Here is a 24,344-nt window from a genome sequence, read left to right as displayed (position 1 = left end):
CCAGTTTTCTCCATTTTCCATAGGGCTATCTCTCAAATCTGGGCGACTTGCATAGGTTGCTTCAATGGTCTCCAAGCAGTCATGATGCACTGGTTCTCCTGTGTTTCCGCTGAGAAAGGAAGCTGGCTTGACAATGTTAGTAACTATAATCTCCACATCATCCGGCTCTACCAGTATAGCCTGATATCTCAGGAATCTTTGTGGAGAAAGCCAGTGTCCTCCTTTTGCTTCCAATACTGTGGATACCGTGTGGGACACCAAGACAGTCATTTTCTGGCCCAAGGTAAATTTTCGTGCTTTCTGTGTATTTAATATTACAGCTGCAATTGCTCGCAGGCATCCAGGCCAACCCTTCGCAGTTGCATCTAGTTGTTTGGAGAGATAGGCAACTGCTCGTCGATATGGACCCAGATCTTGTGCTAATATCCCCAGAGCAATCCCCTGCTTTTCGTGAGAGAAAAGGAAAAACGGTTTACTCACATCTGGGAGCCCTAGGGCAAGGGCCGACATCAGAGCCTTTTTCAGTAGTTCAAAGGCTTGCATGGTCTCCTTGTTCCATTTAAGGTGATTTTGTTCAGTAGCTGTTAGTGCATATAGTGGTTTAACAAGTAGTCCATAATTATAAATCCACAGCCGGCACCACCTGGTCATTCCCAAGAAAGTCCGTAGCTCTTTCACTGTCTGAGGTCTCGGAGTCTGGCATATTGCCTCCTTACGGGCCTGTCCCAAAGTTCTTTGTCCAGCACTAATCTCATAGCCCAAGTAAATCACTTCGTGCTGCATTATCTGGGCCTTCTTTTTGGATACCTGGTACCCTTGGAGCCCCAAGAAATTTAGTAGACTCACCGTCCAAGTGATACAACCGTCTTCTGTTTTGGTGGCAATCAAGATGTCATCCACATACTGTAGTAATTTCCCTTCTTCAGATGGGATTTCCCAGGACTCCAAGTCTTTTGCAAGTTGATTACCGAAGATGGTAAGACTGTTCTTAAATCCTTGTGGCAGCACCATCCAAGTGAGCTGAGTCTTTCGACCACTTTTGGGGTTCTCCCATTCAAATGTGAATAATTTCTGACTGGCTTCATGGAGAGGGAGGCAAAAGAAGGCATCTTTTAAATCTAAAACAGTAAACCAGGTTAATTCGGGAGCCAATATGGTCAACAAAGTATATGGATTTGCTACTACTGGGTAGAGGTCTTCTGTTATTTTGTTTATGGCTCGCAAATCCTGGACCACCCGATACGACCCGTCAGATTTACGGACAGGTAGTATAGGGGTGTTAAAATCCGACTCGCACTCTTTCAATAATCCTAATTGTAAAAATCTTTTTATCTCTGGCCGGATTCCTTCCTTATCTTCCTGTTTTAGGGGATATTGCTTAACTCTTACCAGTTGCCGGCCTTCTTTGAGTCTAACTTCAATGGGTGGAGCATTCTTCGCTCTTCCAGGGACATCAGTGGCCCATACCCCAGGGTATACCTGGTTTAGAATCTCTTCGGGAATTCTCCTTCTGTGGGAGGACTGGTTAGAAATAGACTCAGTACCTGAATATATTGTCAATTCTTTACCTCCAGAGTAATTTCTCCTTTTTCAAATGTAATTTTTGCACCCAATTGTTCCAACAAATCCCTTCCCAGAAGTGCCTTTGGGGAACTGGGCATATACAAGAATTTGTGGATGCCCCATTGTTTTCCTAATTTATACTTCAAAGGTTTACAAAAGTATGCCTTTTCACTTTGGCCAGTTGCCCCTTTTACCATGATATAGTCACTCCCCAGGGGCATCAAGGCTTGATTTAAAACAGAGTAGGTTGCCCCCATGTCAACCAAAAATTCTACTTCTTGTTGTTCCTTCCTCTCTATTGCTAAACACTCTCCATGCTTCATCCAGCAGGACTTTCAAGTTCCTACCTTTTGTAGGATGCAACTTCTGGAGTTTGCACCTAATGTCTCCCGTAGACTGACGAGAAACAGAGAAAACAGTTATCAGTCAACAAAATGCAAACATATATATGCCACTAGGTGGGAGTGTACCAACAGTGAAAACACAGCAAGTACGAAGCTGCCATCCAGACCACCACTGGAATTTGTCACATACCAAGAACTGAAATTTTTGACCTTGGCTCATTGACTCCTCAATTCTTTCTTGTGTTCTGGTTGTGTCATTTTAACAATTGGCATGAAAGTCATGTAAGACTTGGGCCATATCCATCTATTGTACAAGTCTTTGATACTTTTATCATCATTAAAATAATTTTAAATCTCAAAATATTTTGTAAGTTTATCAGAGGAGGAAAAAGGCTAGGCTTAGTTTTTCTTTCCTGCCACACAGAAGACTCTGCTATGTCATTAGGGAAGACAAATTTACATTCCAATTTAAAAGAGCCAAAGCCAACACAATTATATTATTTCATTATGCAAGGAAAAAGGCCAGCCAAAAGGCCAAAGGTCAAGAGGACAGCAGTCAATGACAGCTCCAGAACTGTTTAAATATCGTAGAGATATCAATTAAAAAAAAAAAAGCCCAGAAAGAGGCATGGGCTCCTTGTTTTTGTCTAAGAATGGGTATCCAGTTTTGCCGTGCCAGTTCTCATCTGTGTCCTGAAAGGCCCTGAACTCCAGTCCCAGGAATGCAACCTCACTACGCAGTTCCCACATTCACATTCTTGTTTTCGCAGTTCCCATTTGCTGCAGAGAGCAGGGCTGTTTCCTAATGTACAAAGCAAAAAGTCTAATACAATTTGCCACATAAAAGACTTCCCTGAAGTCCACTTCACATGCAATTCTAAGTATTAAAATCCAAGCTAATGTAGAAATCCTCCAAGCAGAAGTGATTTTCCTTGCCATTAGTAGGCACTTTTATGTTTCCCTGATGTGGTTTTTTTAGCTTCTTGTAAGAACTTTGAGTGTCTTTTACCATTGATAATATCTGTCAGACTGTGAAACTTCTTTTTTTAATGCTTATTCTGTCATCACAGAAGTAATTTCCAAATTACGGTATAGAATTTTATGGCAAATAATTACAGCTTGGTTGTTAAATCAAAACATCTCAATTAGAGTACTGATTTACAGTAATTGATTGATCTTTACAATGCATGAAGTCAAATACAGCAGTCAAGTTCTGAAGAGTCAAATAGATATGTGCAATAGGTATATTGCTGTTTAGTCACTGGTATCCTGAAAGATAATTATTTTAAACCTTGTTGCCTGTTTTTAAATGCTGTAAAGTGTCAAAATCAAGTTTCCCAGGTGATGTGTGTCACATCCTTACATACCCCCACCACTGTTGCAATTCTGTTACGTGCTAGCACACTGCATATTTGTATCTATCAGTAAAATTTATTGTTGGACTCTTACAGGGGGATCCAGGAGAAAAAGGGCCCCCAGGTCCTCCTGGAGCTGTTGGAACTCTGCTGCTTCCTATAAAAGGTTGTAGCTAGTTTTAACTAGTCTTTCTACTGTATAAAGTGTGTAGGACCTATTTTGCTAAGGTGTGTGAAAGTGATCACTAAAAATTCAGGGGACAGGATCTTGAAACATTACCTTCCTAGAGACCACATTCTGTGTGTGTTTGTCTCACTGATCTTACTGGAATTACATTAAAATTAAAAGTTTCAGACTAAATGTTCACTTGAAAGATCTTTATGCATATAGTCACAGCTAGATCTGCAGGATCTAGTCCCTAGTTATTTGACCAAAGCATATTTAGGAAAAAGCTGTGAAAAATAAGCTGATGCTGGATAACAGATGGCAAATAAGAAAACCAGGCTTCCTGTTGTAATTTAGATTTCCTGTTTTCAGAGTTGCCACAACATACAGATTTTAGACTACAATTAAGCTTCCTACTGCATAGCAGGGGTGAAATCCTGGAACTAGTACTCCCAACAGAATACCTGTCAATCTTACTACCTTCCCACCTAAACCTCAGGTTGGGTTTTTATGTCCCAGCTCCCTTTATCCCCATCTTTATCATATAATTGGTGAAAAAGTGTGTGGAAGTTCTTACTTCATAGCAGAAGGCAGCAGGAAACAGCTAAGCCTGCTGCCTAGAAGGGATTTGCTTTGACATCTCACACTTGGGGAACCTGTATTGTAAGAACATTTTAACAAAGAACTGCTCATAAATTGTATTTCTAGTGCAGCAAATGCTGATCATGAACACAGAAATAAGTTACAACACAATCCCAGTTCAGCTGAATTTCCCCACCAGATAGGGAAAATGAGTCAAATTTGTTTTCCATCAGCTTCTGTGTGTTTCCAGCCCATGCTACAAAAGACTTAACCCCCCATGCTTAATATCTCAAGTAATATTTAAAGTTAGTCATGTGCATGGTGTGTGAGTGGATGCATTCTTCAGAGAAAGAGGCTTTTAGCGGATTTGTTTGAGAACCAAACTACTACCAGTATTTTGTTTTCCTAATTAATGAAGCCCTTTATATCCGATTCAGATTTTCTTTATCACTATGTAATTTCAATTTTTAAATTTATTCATTATAGCAGTTTTGAAGACATACTTTTTAAAATTTGGATAATTTCAACTAGGATGATCCTGAAATGACCTCCCTGTGTGCACTGCCAAATGTGCATAACATGAGATGCACATTTATTTTAAATGCTACATGTATTTGTTTTGGGCAAACACATCTCTCAGCATTCTGAAATATGTAGCTCAAAGGTAGTACTACGGAGTGACAAGTACTTAAAACTGTGCCCACAAAATGGGCAGGAATCCGTAGAAAAGTAACCAAATCCTCCCACCTTAAAATTAAATTGTTACACATTTAAAAATGTTTCACAAAGACAAAAGAAGTGGCTGTAGTTTACTTTTGTGTAGTTCCCAAATTATCATTTTGGTTGCAGTTGAATTTAGATTTAAACTGTCAATGGCATAAGGTGTTCAGTTCACATGTTTTTATGATTCTGTGTAGGTCCACAAGGAGATCCTGGATTTCCGGGTCCTACTGGTGATCTGGGGTCAGTTGGACCAATTGGTCCTGCAGGCCTGCTAGGAAGACCAGGAGATGATGGAACAAGTAAGAGAAGGAGGGGATAAAATGTGAACTATGTACCAGTAGGAGAGAAAGCAGGTAAAAGAAAACTGTTCTTTGTTCTTGCTTGATGCAAGTCACCAACATAAGAATTTGAGCTCTACGAAAAGTTCAATAAAAATATTAGCTCAGCGCTTAGTGACCAAAAAAGAAACAAAATGATCCAAAGAGAACATTACGAATTACTAGAACAGGAACAGAAGACAAAGCAGTGCTACCATGCACTGTAAATCCATGGTATGCCTGTATCTGGAGTGCTGTGCTCAAAAATTCTATTCTCCATCTCAAAAAGATACAAAGGAATGTGATGATGATGACTTTGCTCTGTATAAGGAACTAGATTAACTGAGATGTCTGGAAATGAGATAATGGGGAGGAGAAAAAGAAGCATTTGAAGGTCTAAAGCAGGAGCTTCTTCTCCTGGGAATCCTGGAAAACCTAAAGATCTAGATTTAAGTCTTTGTGGTATAGAAGCTCTTCTTCAGGACAGTTCTTGTAGTAATTATTACTATGAAGCTGTATGGGCCACATACCATTATTTTCTTTATAGGTCTGCCTGGCATGCCAGGAGTAAGTGGGGCACCAGGACCTCAAGGTTTTCAAGGTGACCCTGGTTTCCCTGGAACAGGTGAATCAGTCCCAGGAAGACCTGGACTTCCTGGACCACCAGGCCTACCAGGACAGCCAGGAAGACAAGGCTTACCTGGACTACCCAGTAGGTTTAACAGCAATTTATATGGCGAGAAAATCATTCTGCGTATTGATAGATTCTTTGCTTTTGTTGCTCCTACAAAAAACATAGAGGTGAAAAGTGCATTTTAACAGCTACATCAAACTTTGTGTGATGTAGAAAACATGTTTTTCCTATTAGTTGTCTTTCAGCGAGGTGTCAAGATTTTCATACTTTCCTGGGTGATTGAACTCATGAAGTAACATATATGAAAAATGTCCCTAAATACGTATCACCTGAAGTTGAAAACACAGCAAACTGGGGAGGAAACCCAAATCAGCAGCCTTTAGTAAAGAAACAATAGTCATAAAATTCTGCAATGGAAAAAGGAAGAAGTAGTAGCAATGGAAAAACCCCTATGTGTCAACATCAGCTTTAGCCATACTGACTCCTGGAGTATGAGCTATAAGCAAGAACTTGTAATGTATTTCTACATTAAAGCTATCTCTAGCTTTTCATGTGAGGATAACAAGATAAGGGAGAGGAGAACATGTGACCTAAGCGGTGGAAACAGTCAACCTAATTTATTCTAGCTGTACAATTTGTTTTTTCAAAGGTATAATCTGTACTGACAGAGGGATCCCTGGAGAACCTGGAGCAAAAGGCCAGATAGGCCTTCCAGGAAGAAAAGGTGAAAAAGGAGAAAAGGGTAAGTACGCCTGCACAGCAACAATTTGAATATGAGACCTTTGCCAGATATGTCAGACTTAAATTTTCAAGAAGTTCATGGTAACTTGGAGGATAAGGCCCATCAAAGTGTGGAGTTAAATGGGCTGTTGTCATTGGAGTTTCTAGGTCAGTAGAGTCACGTCAGTGCAGCAGTTATTCAGCACTGTAAAAAGCAACTGATATGCTTCACTCCTTTGAAGGCCATAATGAGATAAAGTGGTCTGTGCACTACTCACACAGAAAGGAAAAAGGGCAGTGTTATTTTTTGTGTATTAATTTTGCAACTGTTTCAAAGTAATTTTGACACATTCACATAGGAAATCAAGGCCTCTGCTCATGTACTGCTGGTCCTCCCGGTCCCCGTGGTATACAAGGACCTCCAGGTACTCAAGGAAAGAAAGGACAAATGGGATACCCTGGAAGACGTGGAGAAAAGGGCGATCCAGGCTTATCTGGTGCAATGGGCTCACCAGGGCTCCCTGTGAGTAGTTTTCATCAGCTTCAGTAAATAAATAACACAAAGTTACCACTTACGCAGGAGGCATTTAAGCAGAGTGGTGGAGGAACTGCCCTGGAAAACCATCTGAAAGTTTTATCTACTTTTATTTATTACAGTCTTGTTGGGGGATGCATTTTACTAGCTTCTCTCTGATTTCCCTTGCAGTAGTGGGCAGAGTTTTACGCTGAGGGACAGAATCTCATGCTGCATTTGTGGGGTGGTCAGGAGGCTTAGGAAAGCTGGTGTATGTTAAATCTTATTTTGTTTTGACTTGTTTTTACTTTTAGTTTTGAATGCCCATTGTATTTCTTGAAAACATTGTAGATGCACAAATTACTCCACTGAAAATGATTTTTCAGTTACTTCAAAGGAAAGCATTTCTAGCAAAGCTTTATCTGGGCAAAGAATTGCATGATATCAGCAGGTCAAGATGGATTCTATGATTTAACATCCACCTGGGGCAGGCAGGATCTGAAGGAAAAGGAACCCTTCATTTTATTCAGGCATTTCAAGACATTTTTTTTATTCCTTTTTTAGAAATTAATTGAAAAGCTTAATATTTGATATGCTTAATTTATGTTAGGAGGCAGTCTGAACAGAATGTATTCTTTCACTCCCACACAGTCTGAAAGGCATTGCTATTTGTTAGTGTTTATCCCTTCACTGTTCCATATTACGTTATAATCTCTCATTTTCAGTCACTACTCAGGCAATGTTTGTTCTCCACAAGGATCAGCCACTATAGGCAGTGCCATGTCTCTCTGTGCATACATATTAGCAATGACGCTGAAATGGAATACAAACTTTGTCCTTGAATTAATAGTTCTTAGAAGAAAAAATTACTGTAATCATCATACTGGGTGGAATACAGAGAAATTGTCGAAGCAGCCAGGGATCAGGTTAGGAGAACTAAATCCCTGATAGAATTAAATCTGACCAGGGATGTCAAGGGCAACAAGAAAAGCTTCTGTAGGTCCGTCAGTGGTAAAAGGAAGGCTAGGGACAATGTGAGCCCTCTCTGGAAGGAAATGGGAGCCCTGGTTACCTGGGATATGGAGAAGGCTGAGGTACTCAGCGACTTTGTTGCCTCAGTCTTCACTGGCAAGTGCTCCAGCCACACGGCCCAAGTCACAGAAGGCAAAGTCAGGGACTGGGACAATGAAGAACCGCCCACTGTAGGAGAAGATCAGTTTGAGACCATCTAAGGAACCTGAAGGTGCACAAGTGCGTGGGACCTGATAAGGTGCATCCGCAGGCCCTGAGGGAACTGGCAGATAAAGTTGCTAAGCCAGTCTCCATCATATTTGAGAGGTCGTGGCAGTCTGGTGAAGTCCCTACTGACGGGAAAAGGGGAAACATAACCCCCATTTTTAGAAAGGGAAAAAAAGGAAGACCCAGGGAACTACAGGCCAGTCAGTCTCACCTGTGTGCCTGGCAAGATCATGGAGCAGATCCTCCTGGAAACTATGCTGAGGCACATGGATAATGAGGTGATTGGTAACAGTCGACATGGCTTCACAAAGGGGAAATCATGCCTGACAAATTTGGTGGCCTTCTACGACAGGATTACTGTGTTGGTGGATAAGGGAAGAGCAACTGATGTCATCTCCCTGGACTTGTGGAAAGCATTTGACACTGTCCCACACAACTTCCTTGTCTCTAAATTGGAGAGACATGGATTTGATGGATGGACCACTCAGTGGATAAGGAATTGGCTGGATGGTCGCACTTAAAGAGTTGTGGTCAATGGCTCGATGTCCAAGTGGAGACCAGTAACAAGTGGCGTTCCTCAGGGGTCGGTACTGGGACCGGCGCTGTTTTACATCTTTGTGGGCAACATGGACAGTGGGATTGAGTGCACTCTCAGCAAGTTTGCCAATGACACCAAGCTGTGTGGTGCAGTCGACACACTGGAGGGAAGGGATGCCACCCAGAGGGACCTTGACAGGCTGGAGAGGTGGGCGCATGGGAACCTCATGAAGTTCAACAAGGCCAAGTGCAAGGCCCTGCACATGGGCCGGGGTAATCCCAAGCATAAATATATGCTGGGTGGAGACTGGATTGGGAGCAGCCGTGAGGAGAAGGACCTGGAGGTGCTGGATGATGAGAAGCTCAACATGAGCCAGCAATGTGTACTCTCAGCCCAGAAGGCCAACCGGATCCTGGGCTGCATCAAGAGAAGCGTGGCCAGAAGGGCAAGGGAGGGGATTCTGCCCCTCTGCTCTGCTCTGGTGAGACCTCACTTGGAGTCCCACATCCCACTTTGGAGCCCTCAGCACAGGAAAGACATGGACCTGTTGGAGCAGGGCCAGAGGAGGCCACAAAAATGATCCGAGGGCTGGAACACCTCTGCTATGCGGACAGGCTGAGAGAGTTGGGGCTGTTCAGCCCAGAGAAGAGAAGGCTCCGGGGAGACCTTAAAGCAGCCTTCCAGTATCTGAAGGGGCCTGCAAGAGAGCTGGAGAGGGACTTTTTACAAGGACCTGTAGTGATAGGACAAGGGTAATGGCTTCAAGTTGAAAGAGGGAAGATTTTGATTAGATATAAGGAAGAAATTCTTTACTATGAGGGTTGTGAGGCACTGGAACAGGTTGCCCAGAGAAGTTGTGTCTGCCCCCTCCCTGGAAGTGTTCAAGGCCAGGCTGGATGTGGCTTTGAGCAACCTGGTCTAGTGGAAGATGTCCCTGCTCATGGCAGGGGGGTTGGAACCAGATGATCTTTAAGGTCCCTTCCAACCCACACCAGTCTATGAAAAAATGTTTCAAACGTACCTTTTAGTCAGATGTGTATTTATACTATAATATTGCCTGTCAGCAGGATTAATAAACAAAATAAATTTGAGGTCAAGGCCTACATGTTTTTTGGGTCCGTAATTTACTGGGTGATGCTTGTTGCCTAACTCCATGAAACTAGCTATTACTTTTGGAAGCAGACTTATTTTCTTTAATGTGCTTCATGCAGTTTATCTTATTCCCCACAGTGAGCAATAATTCAAAACACCACTTAATCTAACTGCCTTAGTGACACATTATAAGATGATTTGTTGGGCTTGCTTTGATTTTGTTCCATTTGTTCTGGTCTGGCATCTGGACGGTGCATCCAGGATGCTGCATACCAAAATGATGCCAAATAGAGGATGTTTTTAATATACTTTCTTTTGTGTAGGCACAATTTCTTTGAAAATATAGGTAGACTTTTGGCTTTTTGACTGTTCCATTATCGGTTTTTTGTTTGAGTTTTTTGAGGTTTTGTTTTGTTTTAATAGCAGAACTCTTTTTCACATGAGGAATTGCCTAAGAGCTTCCAGAACATTTTCTTTCAAAAGAAAAAAAAACAAAACCATTTTGAGACTAAAGGAAGGAGGTAGAGGGCCTCTATCATTCCAGTTCCAATGGTTTCATTACAAGCTTTGCATTTGTTTTTATTTTTCTTTTCTTAAAATCCTATTACCTGAGTGTATTATGTGAGATTTCGATCTTTTTGTTACTTCTGAAAGTATGCTTTAGCCCTTGTGGTTCTGAAATAAAGCTTGAAGCGTTGTCCTGAACACTTTGGTGTTCTTAGGTTGCTTAAGTGAGAAACAAGGACAAAGTAATCAGTTTGGATACAAATAATTCACTTTGATACAGAAGTGTTTTGGTCTCACGGATTTCCCATATATACTTTTTTCCATTTTTCTGCTCTCTTTTCTTCCCAGGAATCTCATTTCGCTTTTCAGACACTAATAACAGATCACTGACAACTTGAAGATCTAGACATTTTAACAAATAGTCGCTGCTTGTTTCAAATACATCATATTTTTCAGAAGTCTCCTGCCTGTTTTACAATTGTCATGATTTACAATCAACTTTACAAATTGTATTTTCTCCACCTATTTCTTAGTGAAAGATTTTGAGTAACAGGGGAAACTGGCTAAATAATACCCCAGTTTGTCAACCTTAGTGGCCTTTTACTTCTGTGTAAATTTCACATGATAAAGTATATTTACCCACATGTACTGTTGCGAGATCAGACCCTCACCAATGATGATACGCAAACTGCACTCTGCTTGGAGAACTGAGAGCACAAATCAGCATAAAAATAATAGCAAAGTACTTATTTTCCCCTCTAAACCTGTCAAGTCATAGATTCTTCTGACAATTTCAGGTACCTAACTAGACCTAGGTGAATTTTTTTTATTGGCAGATTTGTAGGCTTTTACTCGGCAAAAAAGGATCGCTTACCTACTGCCACGTTCACTTCTGGGAGGACAGCCTCATCCAGCAGTCACCACAGTCCAGAGATTCCCTTCTTGTGGAGCCTCAGTGGATTGTGGGTTGAAGTCTGCAGTGGGAAGAGTTTGGGAATCATTTGTGTCTTAAAATTCTTGCATTTACAGCCACAGGTGTGTACAGCCACGGACCCGATTCTTCTAGCATTACCATTGCTTATAGTTGTGTATGTGTGCATTTGGCAGAGTCAGGCTGAAAAGGCCAGGTGACATTCACACACCTCTTCATAGAGATCAAAAGACAGAAGTGTTTCTTTTGTGGCATGTTACTTTAACTGGTCTGGTTTTGGGAAATATTGCAAGGGCAAGAGATACATATCTAATTTTCCCCTCAGTTCCTACATTGATTCCTTGCTGGAGATAACTGACAATTTTTTTTTTTCTTCTTTTCAATGTTAAGGGAACACCTGGTTCAGCTGGACAACATGGTGAAAAAGGAGAGAAGGGTGATCCAGGAAGAGTTAGAATTAAAGGTAAACACACATTTTATCATTAGCCTTTTTGCTTCCTATACAATGCCTAGGCAATAGTGTGAGAAAACCATATTCATCTACCCTTTAGTAAAGTCGTTAATTAAGTTATTGAAGGCTAAAGTTTATGTATATCCAAATTGCCTTCTTGGTACCATCTCATTCATTTTCTTCTTGCTCAATACAAGATCAACACAGGATCTTGTGGTTTTTACTCTATAGTGGAGCCATAAAACATTTTTAACAGCTTGTTGTTAATACTAACAAATGACTTTTCATGTTATATAATTGATAATCAGGGTCTTACAGAGGTCTGTATAGCAAAGACTAAACAGAATATTCAATTATTGTGAAAGCATGAAGAAATGTACAGAAGCCACTTCCTGAAGTGTCATATGCCAGTATCCCAACTGTTATCTTAACTTAAACCACGAACATTCTTCTTGGGAGAAACTCAAAGTCTTAATGGCTATTCAGACTCCTGCTCCTATTTCTAAAAATTACTCTTGACCAGGCATTGAAGAGAAAAAAAAGGCTATCAGCTGCACAACTGAAATTCTTGTAATCAAAGAGATCAAAACCACTCCACAGTTATGGTTATGTTTTGCAAAAGAAAAGGAAACAGAGGACAACAAATTATAGCAATCTGATGGCAAAGCTTAGTTAGAGATGCTAAACTAATTATTCAGACAAAAGATTGTCCATCTTATTCTTTGTGAAAAGTTAGCTTAGCTTTGGATGCCTTTTTTTGTTTAGGGTTAGAATTCTGAGTTTTATTGTCCTTTATGCAAAAATTACATTGTCATAAATATCAGTGCAAGAGAAATCTAGGGATAAAAAAAATGAAAAAAATTAAAAACCTTTTGGGAATATTGGTGCAAATATTCTGCATCGTATCGCATTGCTCTATCCTGATTTCACTGAGATCAAGAATTAAACTCTGACTGATTTCAGTAGCAAAATGTTTCCACTCTGTATACAACATGGACAAAAGCCACGTTCTTGTGGTGCCTGTAAACACACCTTTTACAGAGAGACCAAGTTGTTCCACGAGGTGTCCAACTACGTACTGCCTTCTTAAGCCTGAGATACCTTATTAGGGAAATCAGAATTCAAGAACTGGAAATTATCATACAGATATGATGAATGGTTACCCAGCATTTACCTCAGCAGAAATAAAAAACCCCAAAACTTACTGCAAATATTATACTACTTTTTTTTTTATTATTATTATTTTAAGGAATAAAAGGTGAAAGAGGTCCTGTTGGGGTTCCAGGATTTCCAGGCCAAATAGGTAATGATGGCAAAGATGGGGAACCAGGATTGCCTGGGGAAAAAGGAGCTGACGTAAGTTTGATTTTCTCAGGGTTTTTTTTTTCCATTTCAGTAAATATACTGTCATATGAAAGGGCTAGCTATTTAATGAAAAATACCCTTTAATTCCAATTCATAGCAGATTAATCACTTTTATCATTTTATGTTAGCCTAGGTCAAAAATTGTAGGTTTTATCCATTGAAAAATTATTTCCTTGGAATTATTACTGTTTATTTTGGTATTCCTGAATATAATTTCTACATATACTGTGTGCCAATATTATGGGATTGGGAAGAAAAAAACCCCACAAAACTCTTTAAAACTACTATCATCATCCATGTAGTTACTTGATTGTGGAAGAGGAGTTTCTCCAGATAATTCTCTAACGTGGCTTTTAATAACCAAAGAGAGGAAATAAATCAGGTTTTGTTATTTCTTATCAACAACTTCTTTCTTTTAGGGCAATTATGGAGCAGCACTGCCAGGTGATAAAGGATTCCCTGGGGTCCCAGGACTTCCTGGGGTACAAGGGCAGATGGGATTGCCTGGTTTGGGGTTTCCTGGCCCTCCAGGAGTCAGAGGTAGCCCTGGAGACTTTGGTGATACTGGTAGTGTTGGGCCACCTGGTCCAAAGGGTCAGAAAGGTAATTTTGAATATTTCCATTAAGAACCAAATGACAAAATACATGTTTGGTAACATCCATTACAGTTTCATATGTATTCTATACAGTGTTATTAATTTATAGTGAAAATCAATTTTGGCAAGCTCAGTGGTCATGTGAAATATGGCCACTGAAATGTACAATACTGTCAGCATTTAGCAGAAATTTACATAGAATTGAGATGAAAATATTATATCTTTCTTGCAACAGAGACTATTGTAAAGACAAATTTCTGCAGTTAGTAAAACAAAAAAAATCTTTGTCTTTACAGAACACAACTGTACTATAGCAATTTGAATCATTACCAATATTCTGTACGAAATAGATGTCAAGAAAAATATATTGTAAGATTCTCCATCAAACCTTAATACAGAAATAGCAATGTGCATAAAAAGTCCCTTCTCTTTACCTTTGGACATCTGGTTGGTTAGTTCCACAGAAATACTGCAGTAAATGTTCAGACTCTGTTTATTCTAACATCAAGTAGGTCAGTTTCTCCCTCTTGCTTCAGGTGAGACTGTCTGCATTACATTACCATACCCTGGCAATCCAGGTCCCCCTGGTTTTAAAGGTGTTCAAGGTATGTTTACAGATGGGAGAATTTTTTGTTTTAATTGAAATGGATTTTTAAGTTGCTAATTAAAAAAAAGAACCTATCGTAAAAAGATGTAACCATGTAAAACTGCAAATACACAGGAATATACTTCTCTAATAGAACCAAGGGCTAGACAGCTGCAGTTTGCATGATCAAAAGGTGTGCAGGCTGCCTCCACAAAAACGACTAAATGAGGGTAGCTTGAAGCTCTGTCCTGCCTCAATGAAAATATATGAGAGAGTCTGTAAAATACCCAGATGGCTGGAGTTGGGTAAGACCTAGAATATGTACATCTGGATACTGGGTGAAAAAAAGGTGTGCAAGGCAAAGATATGCTGCAAATCTGTAATTTCTAAAATAATATTGCTCATGGCAAGATGCAAGTGAGCCCTAAAATCTGAATACTTATTACCATTACTTCAACTTGTTCAACTTAATTTAAATTCAAAGAGCTCATCCAGAAACCGGCGAAGTGTTTCTTGTGATCACCTCCAAAACGTTTGAGAAATACGCTAGAAAATCCTGATCAGAACAAATGTGGATACTGGATTTTCAAGCTCCTTAATATGGTATTACACAACTACCTGACATCAGTATTGTGGGTGGTAGTTAAAATTTATACAGACATGAAAGAACAGGGATGAGTGTATAGAACTCATCTGTACCATTCCAGAACCAGCATATAACACAGGATGATACAAGAATTTTGAGTTGAGACCTGTCATTCACTAGGTTAATGTTGTTGATGTCCTGTAATATTAAAATGTTATGGGAGATACTGTTTTTTCTAAATTTACTCTGGTGATTTGCAGTCTGCTCTTTATGGATTAGGGAACAAGTCCATTTAGAAAAACAGCAACAATGCATTTGGTTGTGACTTGGGTGGTGGCTCTTGCCCAAAATGTCAGAAGCAGATGGCATCCACTTGTCTTCGAAGTATGTGAATTTGCATGGGAATAAAGATGCAATACTGTTTCCTTAGATCACACATTTTAGAGATCTGTCAGATTTGGGTTTTTTTACATATTTTCTTTCTGTTTCCAGGACCAAAGGGTTTAAAAGGACTCCCTGGTCGTCCTGGACCAAATGGCTTTGATGGGCAAAAAGGTGATCCAGGCAGGCCAGGAGCAGGAATCCCTGGGCCAGAAGGTGAATTGGGCTTTTCTTAATCCAGGAGACCTGCTGGTCAAGCTGTAATGCATACATGCAGGGTAAAGTAGCTGCCATGATAGAATCGAATAGGAAGCACCTTTCAACGAAAGCTAATGGAAGAGGAATGTTTACCAGTTTCCCTTTCTTTCCTCCAGCATTGCAGGTGCTGTAATAACCTAAAAGTTCAGTGTCCAGAGAGGAAATATTCTTGGAAAAGTGAGAATAGTTAGTATTATTTTAGCAAAGGGATAGAACTGGACAAGAGGGACAGTACATAAGATAGATGCTGCCCAAAGAAAACCACTGTCACTTCCCACAGGAATAATTACCTCCTTCAATCCTCATGTATCATCAGTTGTAAATGAGAAACCTGAAATTTAATGTATGATGTTATTGTTCTTTGCAAAGTGATAATTTAGTTCTGGTTAAATTTGCATTATAATATTCCACAGTTTGGGACTGAGGGAAACCAAACAACTTCTGAATTATGCCCTATTTGAATTTAAAAATTATATCAACAGGCTTTCGAGGCGAAGCTGGTGATCCTGGTGAGGAAGGTGAAAGAGGATCTTCAGTTGACGGTAAAAACGGCCCTCCAGGTCCACCTGGCATAGATGGTCAGAAAGGAGTTCTGGGTGATACCACGTATGGTCCTCCAGGAATCCCAGGCAACAGGGGGCTGCCAGGACCCCCTGGTGCACAAGGAGCAAGGGGCGATCCCGGCATTCCTGGGCTTCGAGGTATGAGCCAGTTTTTATGGAACATTTCCATGTGTTCAAAGGAGAACGTCTGAGCAAAGCTAGTCCTGATTCAGACAAAACTTACTCACGCCTGGATCCATAATGGTGACTGAGTAGTACGCCCTATTTTTACATTTACATTTTTACAGTTAAAGTTGATCAGCCACTGAGGAGAGCTGCACTGCAGTAAGGGGAAGATGCCTTTATCCAGCCCATGCAGTAACAGTGCAGCTTCCTATTTGTAGTACTGTTACTTGTTGCCTAGTGGCCATCTGTGCTTAGGGCCTCCTGCTGCTCCACACAGATAGTCCCTGCCTCAGAGTGCTTACTCAAATCTGAAAAGACTGGCAAAAGTTGGGAGAACACTCAGGGAGAGAGGGGTGAATTTCTTTGCCCAGAGTTATACAATATAATCCTCAATATCTGGAGAACTACACTCCTCATTTCTGCAGGGGAGTTCTGGTGGTTGCTGCAGATGTCTCCACAGTGCCACCTCCTTCCCACTTCACAGCAGATACTGCTGTTTCCTTTTATAGGTTTTCCTTTTGCCTGGCCCTAAGCAGACACAAAGACTTGTGTGCAGGGAACACCTATAGAACTGACCCCAGTGCTGTGTAGCTGGTGCAGACCAGTGAGCTCCATCCGTTCTGCCCCTACATATCAGAAACTAGTTTTTTGTGCCATAAAGTCATTCTCACCTATGGATAAGAGCTGAATTCGTATTTGTTCCTTAAAGAAAGAAGTTCTCCACAACAGCCAATTCTAAATTGCAGAAAAGCATTAAGTTTTCACAAACTATGCAAAAACTAGAGGATAAGTAAGATATTACAATAACTGAACGTGTAAATTTCAAAATTACAACTAGGAATTCTGAAGGACAGTGGGTTATGGAAGTAAAACATTTTACAATGTTTTTTGTTTCCAGGGCAGCCTGGTACCCCAGGATTTCCAGGTGCCAAAGGTTTTAGAGGCCCAGAAGGTGAGATAGGAGCACCAGGCTGTCCAGGCTTTCCTGGTCCACCATGTGACACAGGCTTACCAGGGCCACCAGGACTCAGAGGTGTCATAGGCCTGCCAGGACCTCAAGGTACACAACATCCATCAGGTTGCCTCACAGCTCTAAGCTTTGGTCACCTTTTCTAGCAGATTTAATCACACAGTTTTTGTGGCTGGCATGGCAAACGGGGGCTGCTGATTAGTGGGTGTGTACATTATGTTTTGCACATTTCCTTAAACTCAAGGAATGTTTGGTGTGCATCTCAGATGTTTCCCAACTTTTCTTCCCTTTCTGTACTGTTGCTTATACTGACCAAATCACAGTGTGCTCACTGTCAAGTAATAAACGGAAGAGTTATGTCGCATTCTGTTGTCTTGAGCAACTTAACTGAGCTCCTGTCGTTACTGTGATACTTTTATCTACCTTATTCTTAAATGGAACTGTTATTTAGGGAGAGCTAGGAGACATACATACCAAAAATATTTACAAATCACTAGTGATTTTTTCACATGATGGTTCTGCTGATGTCTTTCACTGAAGAAATACGTGAAAAATCTAGTCAGAGCCAGGACTGCAGCATGGTAGCAAAGTTTCCAAGTTATTTTGCCATGTTTGATGACATTCAAATTGATAGCAAAATTTATCACTTTGTACTTTTTAGATACAATTGCTGAACCCTGTTCCATCATTTACATACATAAATTAAAGCTCTTTTTCTCAGGCTTACCAGGCTTTAAAGGTCAGAGGGGAGACAGAGGCCAACCTGGGCCACCTGGAATCAAAGGTCTCAAAGGCTCTCCTGGCTCACAAGGTCCGCCAGGTCCTCCAGGCTCCCGAGGACTTCCAGGACTTCCAGGCAACAAAGGACCACCTGGTTTCCCAGGACAAACAGGTATGTTAAACATCCTGCAAACCACCGCATCCATAACTTCTCTTGTAGAGGGAGCTATTTCTACTGCTGTTAAAGCTAGGAAGTACGTTGCACCCTCCTTCCTTTCCAGCTTCAAGAATAACACCCTGCAGCAGGGTAGAGGCCATAACAATATCATCCTTTGTTCTTTCTTTTACAATAAAATCAAAGGGATGGAAATAGTTTGATGCATCTTAGTGCATCCTGGTGCTTTAGTTGTTTCACAACACGGACATATTTCCATGTATTATTTCCTGACTATTTGTATAGGTTGTTGTTGTAGTATGCTATAATAACAACAATATACTTTTTATTACATCCAGACTATCTCCTTTACTGGTGCAGTCTGTGATTGTGTGCTGATGAGTAAGTGGAAAAATAGCTTCACGTTATGTCTAATACTTATAAAAAATGTGACCTTGGTCCCAAATCATCACTGGCTAATGGGCAAAAGTTCTAACTATAGCAAAATCGTGTTTTCCTCTGTCTGTCATCTGGACAGTAGGAGTTGTCATTTCTAGTAGCCACGTGAAAATCTGCTGGCACCTTAGGCTATGCGAGGTATTTAAGATGTGTTGGGGATAGCTGCTTTAGTAGTAAGTGAAGCCTAAATCTCCACGGGGTGGCAGCAGGGAGGGAGATGTTCATTTGCTTCAAGGCAATTTGGATTACAAGACAAGTTTGATCCTGGCATGAAGCCATGCTCCAACTATTGGGTCTCTAGCTTTGCTCATTGCCCAAGGAGTCCTTCTAAACTTCCTTAGAATATGACAGCAACAGCATAGCAGACTGAATATGTAAATAAAGCATTTAATATTACCAGGAAGCAAAGGGATTCAAGGACCCCAAGGATTCCCAGGACTCCCAGGAACACAAGGCCCAGTGGGAATCTCTGGTGTAAAAGGTGAAGAAGGAGAAACGGGTCCATCTGGGCCTAGTGGAGAATGTGGGGATATGGGAATAAAAGGTTTGTAAAAATCTGCTTCACTCCGGAGTTAAGTTACTGCTATTTTTAGTTTTGTTACTACTGTGTTAGGAATACATTTACTTTTTCTTCTTGTTATAAGGGTATATTCACTTCTGTTTTCAGAGATACTAAATACTAAATCCAGTTATCTCACGATTGCATAATGAAAAATCACTAAAGAAAAATTAATTACTCTCAGATCAATAGATGCATTTACCACTAAATTAAATAAAGTAAAATCAGTTGTTCAAACAAACCTTGAATTTTGACCTGCACACATCTGCAACTTGAGATTTTTCAAGTTTTCTATCATATTGTCCATGTTCTTCAATCTAGGTAAAATGTACAGGAAATAGTCTTTATAAATATTAATATAGAAAAGAGAATAACCATGTCCACGGTGCAATCACAGACAGTACACTGTGGCGTGGACAATACAATTGCCATCTTTTGTATTCCAGACAAGCAGGGAATAATTCTGATATAACATCACCTGGGTTTCTACTGATTTAACTAAACAGCAAGAGACAGATAGTAAATTCTGATAGCAGTGAGCCTGCTGAAACAACTGAGAACTGCATTAGTATTTGAAGGCCTTCTCTGTTAGGGAAGTCGTCACTAAAATTAATTTGCAGGACATGTCATCCATGAGGATTTTCTTACATTCCGTATGTTTGGTTCAAAGGTGAAAGAGGGCTTCCAGGAGACAGTGGCTGCATTAACATCCGTTTTGAGAAAGGACGAAAGGGGGAACGAGGATTTCCTGGTGAGAATGGATTTAGAGGTGAAAGAGGTAAGTTCATAAAATAAAGCCCTGCATACACACACATTTGTCTGATATTAATCACTGTCACAGGTTTGGACTCGTAGCTGCAGTAACATCCAGGAACCTAATTCTGTTTGTGGATTCTTAAACTAGCAGGCTAGTTTCTTTGGACAATTACTAAGGCAACACACAAAGTGTGAAAGCATAGCCATATTCAAAATAAGCATCAAATAATGGCTTGACTATGTTGGTCATTGTCTTGTTCCACAATTGACTTCAGGTGAAAAAGGCAATACTGGTATCAGAGGCACTCCAGGATTTCCAGGGGAGAACGGTGTCCCGGGACTGCCAGGTGACCGTGGTGACACTGGACTGACTGGCTTTCCAGGATCACCGGGTTTCCCAGGACCAAAGGGCTTTAAAGGAATTACGGGTTTTCAAGGACAACCAGGTGACCAGGTAAACTGAAAGTGGTAGTGAAACGTTCTGGACTTTGCGGTTATCTCCTACCTCCAAGAAATACGATGAAGGGTACTTCTATTGTACTGACCCATTAGCTGTTCCTCCTGAGAAGAGACTGTCAGTATAAAAGGAAAGGTGAATTCCTTAATGCAATACTTGAATGCTTTGATTACATTTTAGCAGGAAATGTAGTCAGAGTCAACAAAGGGCTTCTCTCCTAGCTGCATGTTCTGATTTTGTTATATTGCCACTTGGTGGAAGTACAGGCTATGCTGCACTAATTAGGGGGGAAAAATTGGATGCACAATCAAGTCTTTAACGTTATTGCTAAGAACAGATTGACAAGTCACTTACTGCAGAGATCGTAACAAAACAGCAGCACAAGTTAGAAGTTAACATACAGCTGCTGCTTCTTATCTTGCTACGTGGAGCAGTCAAGCCAATAGACAAGTCTTCTGTGTCCATACAGACAACTTGCACCAAACAGAACCCAGGCAAGCAATATTGCTCAAGATCAAATATACAAAACTGCACATATATCGCATATGGATATAAGGTAAAATTCTTCATGCACTTGTATGCCAGGTGGACAGGCAGTGAGATTACATGAAGCATAACGCACAGTAGTTTTTTTGGCAAGGGGGCATATGTTTGCTTGGCTTGTCTTTTATTATATTCCTTTCAAGAGATAATCTGTGGTTTGCTGATTATAGGTCACTATTCAAAAGGAAAACCAGAGAAATCTTTACATTTTTACTGTTAACTTCACAACATATTTCTGGTTAATGTTTATAGTAAATTTTGGGTAACATACAACAATATTTGGTACATTTTTATGGTACCTTTTAAATCAAATTACTCAAGCCATCTGTGGGGAATTCAAGCTGTTCAAACCAAAAGTTAGCATAAACTATAGAAGCACAAATTCAAGATGATTAGCAAGTCTAATCTACAGTTTCTTGGAAGTGCTAATGGTCAATGTTAGACATGTAACAGACAGCATGCTTTTCTGTTGAGCTTAAGATACAGTTTTGCTATTCATGTTGATTTCTGATCCATTTACCAGTGTAAGAGAACCAAACACTCTTATAGATCAGTCCTGCTACACATATCACATATCAAATATTTTTATTTTGTTTTTAAAAAAATCAGGGTGACATTGGCTTACCGGGAATCCCTGGAAATCCAGGACTGACTGGCCCAAAAGGATCTAAAGGTAATGAGTTTATATAGACAGGCTTTTGAAAAGAGCAGTATTGTTAAGATGTATATCCTTTCATAGATGGCGAGTAGACGCTAGAAAAGGGAAAACAGGACAGAAGTGAAAAGAATTAAAACATGAATGTCACTAGGAATAAGCCTGACTTACCTGAAGGCAAAATTTACATTTCGGTATATTCTTCAACAGTTTATTCCTTGGAAAATAGGTCTTACTAATGTAGAAGATAAATTTGTGTCAGATTTCATGAAGTTTAAAAACTCCATCAAACACATGTAAAAATCCACTCTTACAGATCTGTAAAATTTTTCAAATCAAGTAAGAGAAAATGCAATCATTTATGGCATTATACAGATATGTAGAGTTTTAAAAATATCCCAACATGATTTATAATTTCTTTTAAATCACTTATTTTCTAGTGTTTTCCAGGCTATGATTTTTGAATTCTTGGAACTTCTGAAAGTGTAATGTCACAGATCAGGCAGAGTTCATACCCATGCGTGCAAAATTATTCATTTGAAAAGCTGAAGTTTTGCATCTTGTTTTTTTGCATTGGTAGAGATTACTCTAAAAAATTTATCCATAATATTTAGATTTTAAAAAGTGTTTCAGAGAAATACAAAATGGTGTCATGCATGATATTCCAAATTTCCTTGGAGCAAGATTTCATTGCTAATAAATAATGAAATTAAATCATTGCCTGAAAAAAAAGCATTAAAGGGACAGGAGAAATTCTTTTCTTGGCTACATTTCTTCAAAAATTCAAGACCTTCTCAGCCAGGGAATATATTCCCACAAAAAAGTAAAGAGCTATACTCAATATAAAGAGAACTCTTGTGAAATGTATTGAAAACAAACTTACTGGAAAAGTTATCCTTAAAACTAAAGCGGGAAATAGCCAGTAAAGGTGGGGATTGCTATGGCAGGGGATTTCTGGCAACATTCGAACTCGATATTTCCTCTTAACTCTTCACAGCAAAATCAGCCAATGAAGCTGGAGACAGCATGAATAGGTAGGAGAGTCAGACATTTGTACAGACAGTGTGAAGCAAAATTGCTCAGAATTATTGATTCTGTGATAAACAGGAATTTCAGCAGAGACAAACAAGAAGGTGTGCTGGCTGAAAGTCTCCAGCTAGTCCCTAAAATGCCTTTACCGAGTAAATAGATTCACACTATATTGATTTTGCACATCCTCACAAACCTATGTAAGGAGTTCTTTAATAAAGTGTTATGGGGAATTTATGCATTACCTTTCATTTTCAGTATCCGTTGTCAGTATTGGGAAAGTTCCCATAATTTTTTGGTTTTGTTTTTTTCACGATGGGAAATGTACACAAGTACTGCCAGGAGTCACACTAAACACAAACTGAGTTTGTACGTCAGGACAGGCTGAGCTGGCAGATAATTTGCATGTGCCAAAGCATTTTTCATTCTGCGTTCTCTCAGTCCCTTTTATAGCTGTTAATATCTATGAATAAATTATCTGATCTTTCAAAATGGTCCAGCTTTGATTTTGTGGATGAAAAGGATACTTGTATGAAATGAAAGTCATTGTACCTCAACAGGCAAGAGAGGTGACCCGTCTCCTCTGCTTGGTACACGCGGTCGAAAAGGGCCTCCTGGAGATCCGGGATTGCCAGGTACCTCTGTCTGACTGAAGAAAAAAATGGACTTAAAAACTTATTTTCTCTAAGTTTTGTTAGCAGAAAGGGAGCTCTTCTTCCTTTGCATATTGAGTGGTATTTTCTATAGTTATAACCCAGGGATTGGAGAGGCATCACAATGTGCAATATGGCTAGCGTGAACGTAGGAGGTAGAGTCTACTGTTGTCTAGTAGAGCACTGATGAACATAACACCACGTACCAGAATATAACATGGCTTGGCTGTATCTTGCTAGCCCTTTCTGCGCTTTTGGATACCACCAGAGAGATCAGTATAATTCATTGCTAATGAATAGATGCAAGGATCTGAAGTATTTGAATGAAATTATTTTTCTAGTCAAGAAACCCCTCACTGAATTTTTATATTTTTAAACTTAGAAGATGAAGAAAAGAATGGGCAACTTTAAACAAATAAATGCTAGGTTATTTTTTTTCTTTAAGGACTCTGCGGATTCCCAGGAGAGAAGGGTTCACCAGGTATCCAAGGGCAACCTGGAAGACCAGGATCCAAGGGTGAACCTGGATACCCAGGAATACCTGGATTTCCAGGTAATGGCAAAGTTCAAAAAATAGTGCCATGTAACAGCTCAAAAGAGATATGGAACAGGAAATGCAGCTGAAGAGGCATCTCTGTGGAGAAGGCTAGAGAAATCAGAGATCATGTGAAGGCTTGTATCGAAAGCTGTTTCAGTACATACAGACAGCAGCAATAGTCTGCTCAGAGTCTCAGAGCAAGATCCATCAATTCTTCATACATTCCCATACACTTTCAGGTGTCTCTGAATAATGCAGTGTGCTGCATAGCCTGAAAAAAAAAATACAAAACAAAACAGTTTAATAGATTTGCTTATTCACAGATATTTTTTTTCCTGCTCTCAGGGAGTACAGGTCCTCAGGGATTGCCAGGACAACCTGGAGAAAGAGGGCAACATGGAATTTTGGGACCTCCAGGATTGCAAGGATTAGCTGGATTCCAAGGCAGAAAAGGTAAACAGTATACAGTACAGTTCTACGGTAATGTAACAGCACCAGGCATAAATACCCTTTTAGTAGTGGAAATGGAAAAGGCCTAACTGTGAGCATGATTTTGATTCTGTGTTCTCTTAAACTACTAGAAGAGTTAAGCCAGTTCCCATCACCTTTGAAAAGTAACATAAATGGTACCTCAGAAAATGGGCTACTATCTAAAATGTGTAAGGAGGAATGCAG

At 40.0% G+C, this 24,344-nt stretch overlaps 1 protein-coding gene across 1 annotated transcript in view; it reads left to right on the top strand.

The window, feature by feature from the left end:
* The window catches only part of COL4A4 (collagen type IV alpha 4 chain), a 73,885-nt gene that overhangs the window by 33,643 nt on the left and 15,898 nt on the right, over positions 1 to 24,344 (top strand). The window contains exons 17-36 of the mRNA XM_075417321.1: positions 3,359 to 3,428; positions 4,928 to 5,032; positions 5,598 to 5,762; positions 6,334 to 6,426; positions 6,764 to 6,927; positions 11,616 to 11,688; positions 12,926 to 13,032; positions 13,461 to 13,644; positions 14,174 to 14,242; positions 15,302 to 15,406; positions 15,931 to 16,149; positions 17,075 to 17,236; positions 17,868 to 18,038; positions 18,880 to 19,023; positions 19,709 to 19,816; positions 20,070 to 20,248; positions 21,404 to 21,467; positions 23,039 to 23,113; positions 23,577 to 23,684; positions 24,015 to 24,122. Of these exons, the coding sequence (XP_075273436.1) occupies positions 3,359 to 3,428; positions 4,928 to 5,032; positions 5,598 to 5,762; positions 6,334 to 6,426; positions 6,764 to 6,927; positions 11,616 to 11,688; positions 12,926 to 13,032; positions 13,461 to 13,644; positions 14,174 to 14,242; positions 15,302 to 15,406; positions 15,931 to 16,149; positions 17,075 to 17,236; positions 17,868 to 18,038; positions 18,880 to 19,023; positions 19,709 to 19,816; positions 20,070 to 20,248; positions 21,404 to 21,467; positions 23,039 to 23,113; positions 23,577 to 23,684; positions 24,015 to 24,122 (2,473 nt within the window). The remainder of the gene's footprint in view (positions 1 to 3,358; positions 3,429 to 4,927; positions 5,033 to 5,597; positions 5,763 to 6,333; positions 6,427 to 6,763; positions 6,928 to 11,615; positions 11,689 to 12,925; positions 13,033 to 13,460; positions 13,645 to 14,173; positions 14,243 to 15,301; positions 15,407 to 15,930; positions 16,150 to 17,074; positions 17,237 to 17,867; positions 18,039 to 18,879; positions 19,024 to 19,708; positions 19,817 to 20,069; positions 20,249 to 21,403; positions 21,468 to 23,038; positions 23,114 to 23,576; positions 23,685 to 24,014; positions 24,123 to 24,344) is intronic.

Source organism: Opisthocomus hoazin, chromosome 4 (assembly GCF_030867145.1).
Source record: "Opisthocomus hoazin isolate bOpiHoa1 chromosome 4, bOpiHoa1.hap1, whole genome shotgun sequence".
Taxonomy (NCBI): domain Eukaryota; kingdom Metazoa; phylum Chordata; class Aves; order Opisthocomiformes; family Opisthocomidae; genus Opisthocomus; species Opisthocomus hoazin.
The sequence above is the reverse complement of the archived record's forward strand: the minus strand, read 5'-3'. Positions and strand labels throughout refer to the sequence as shown.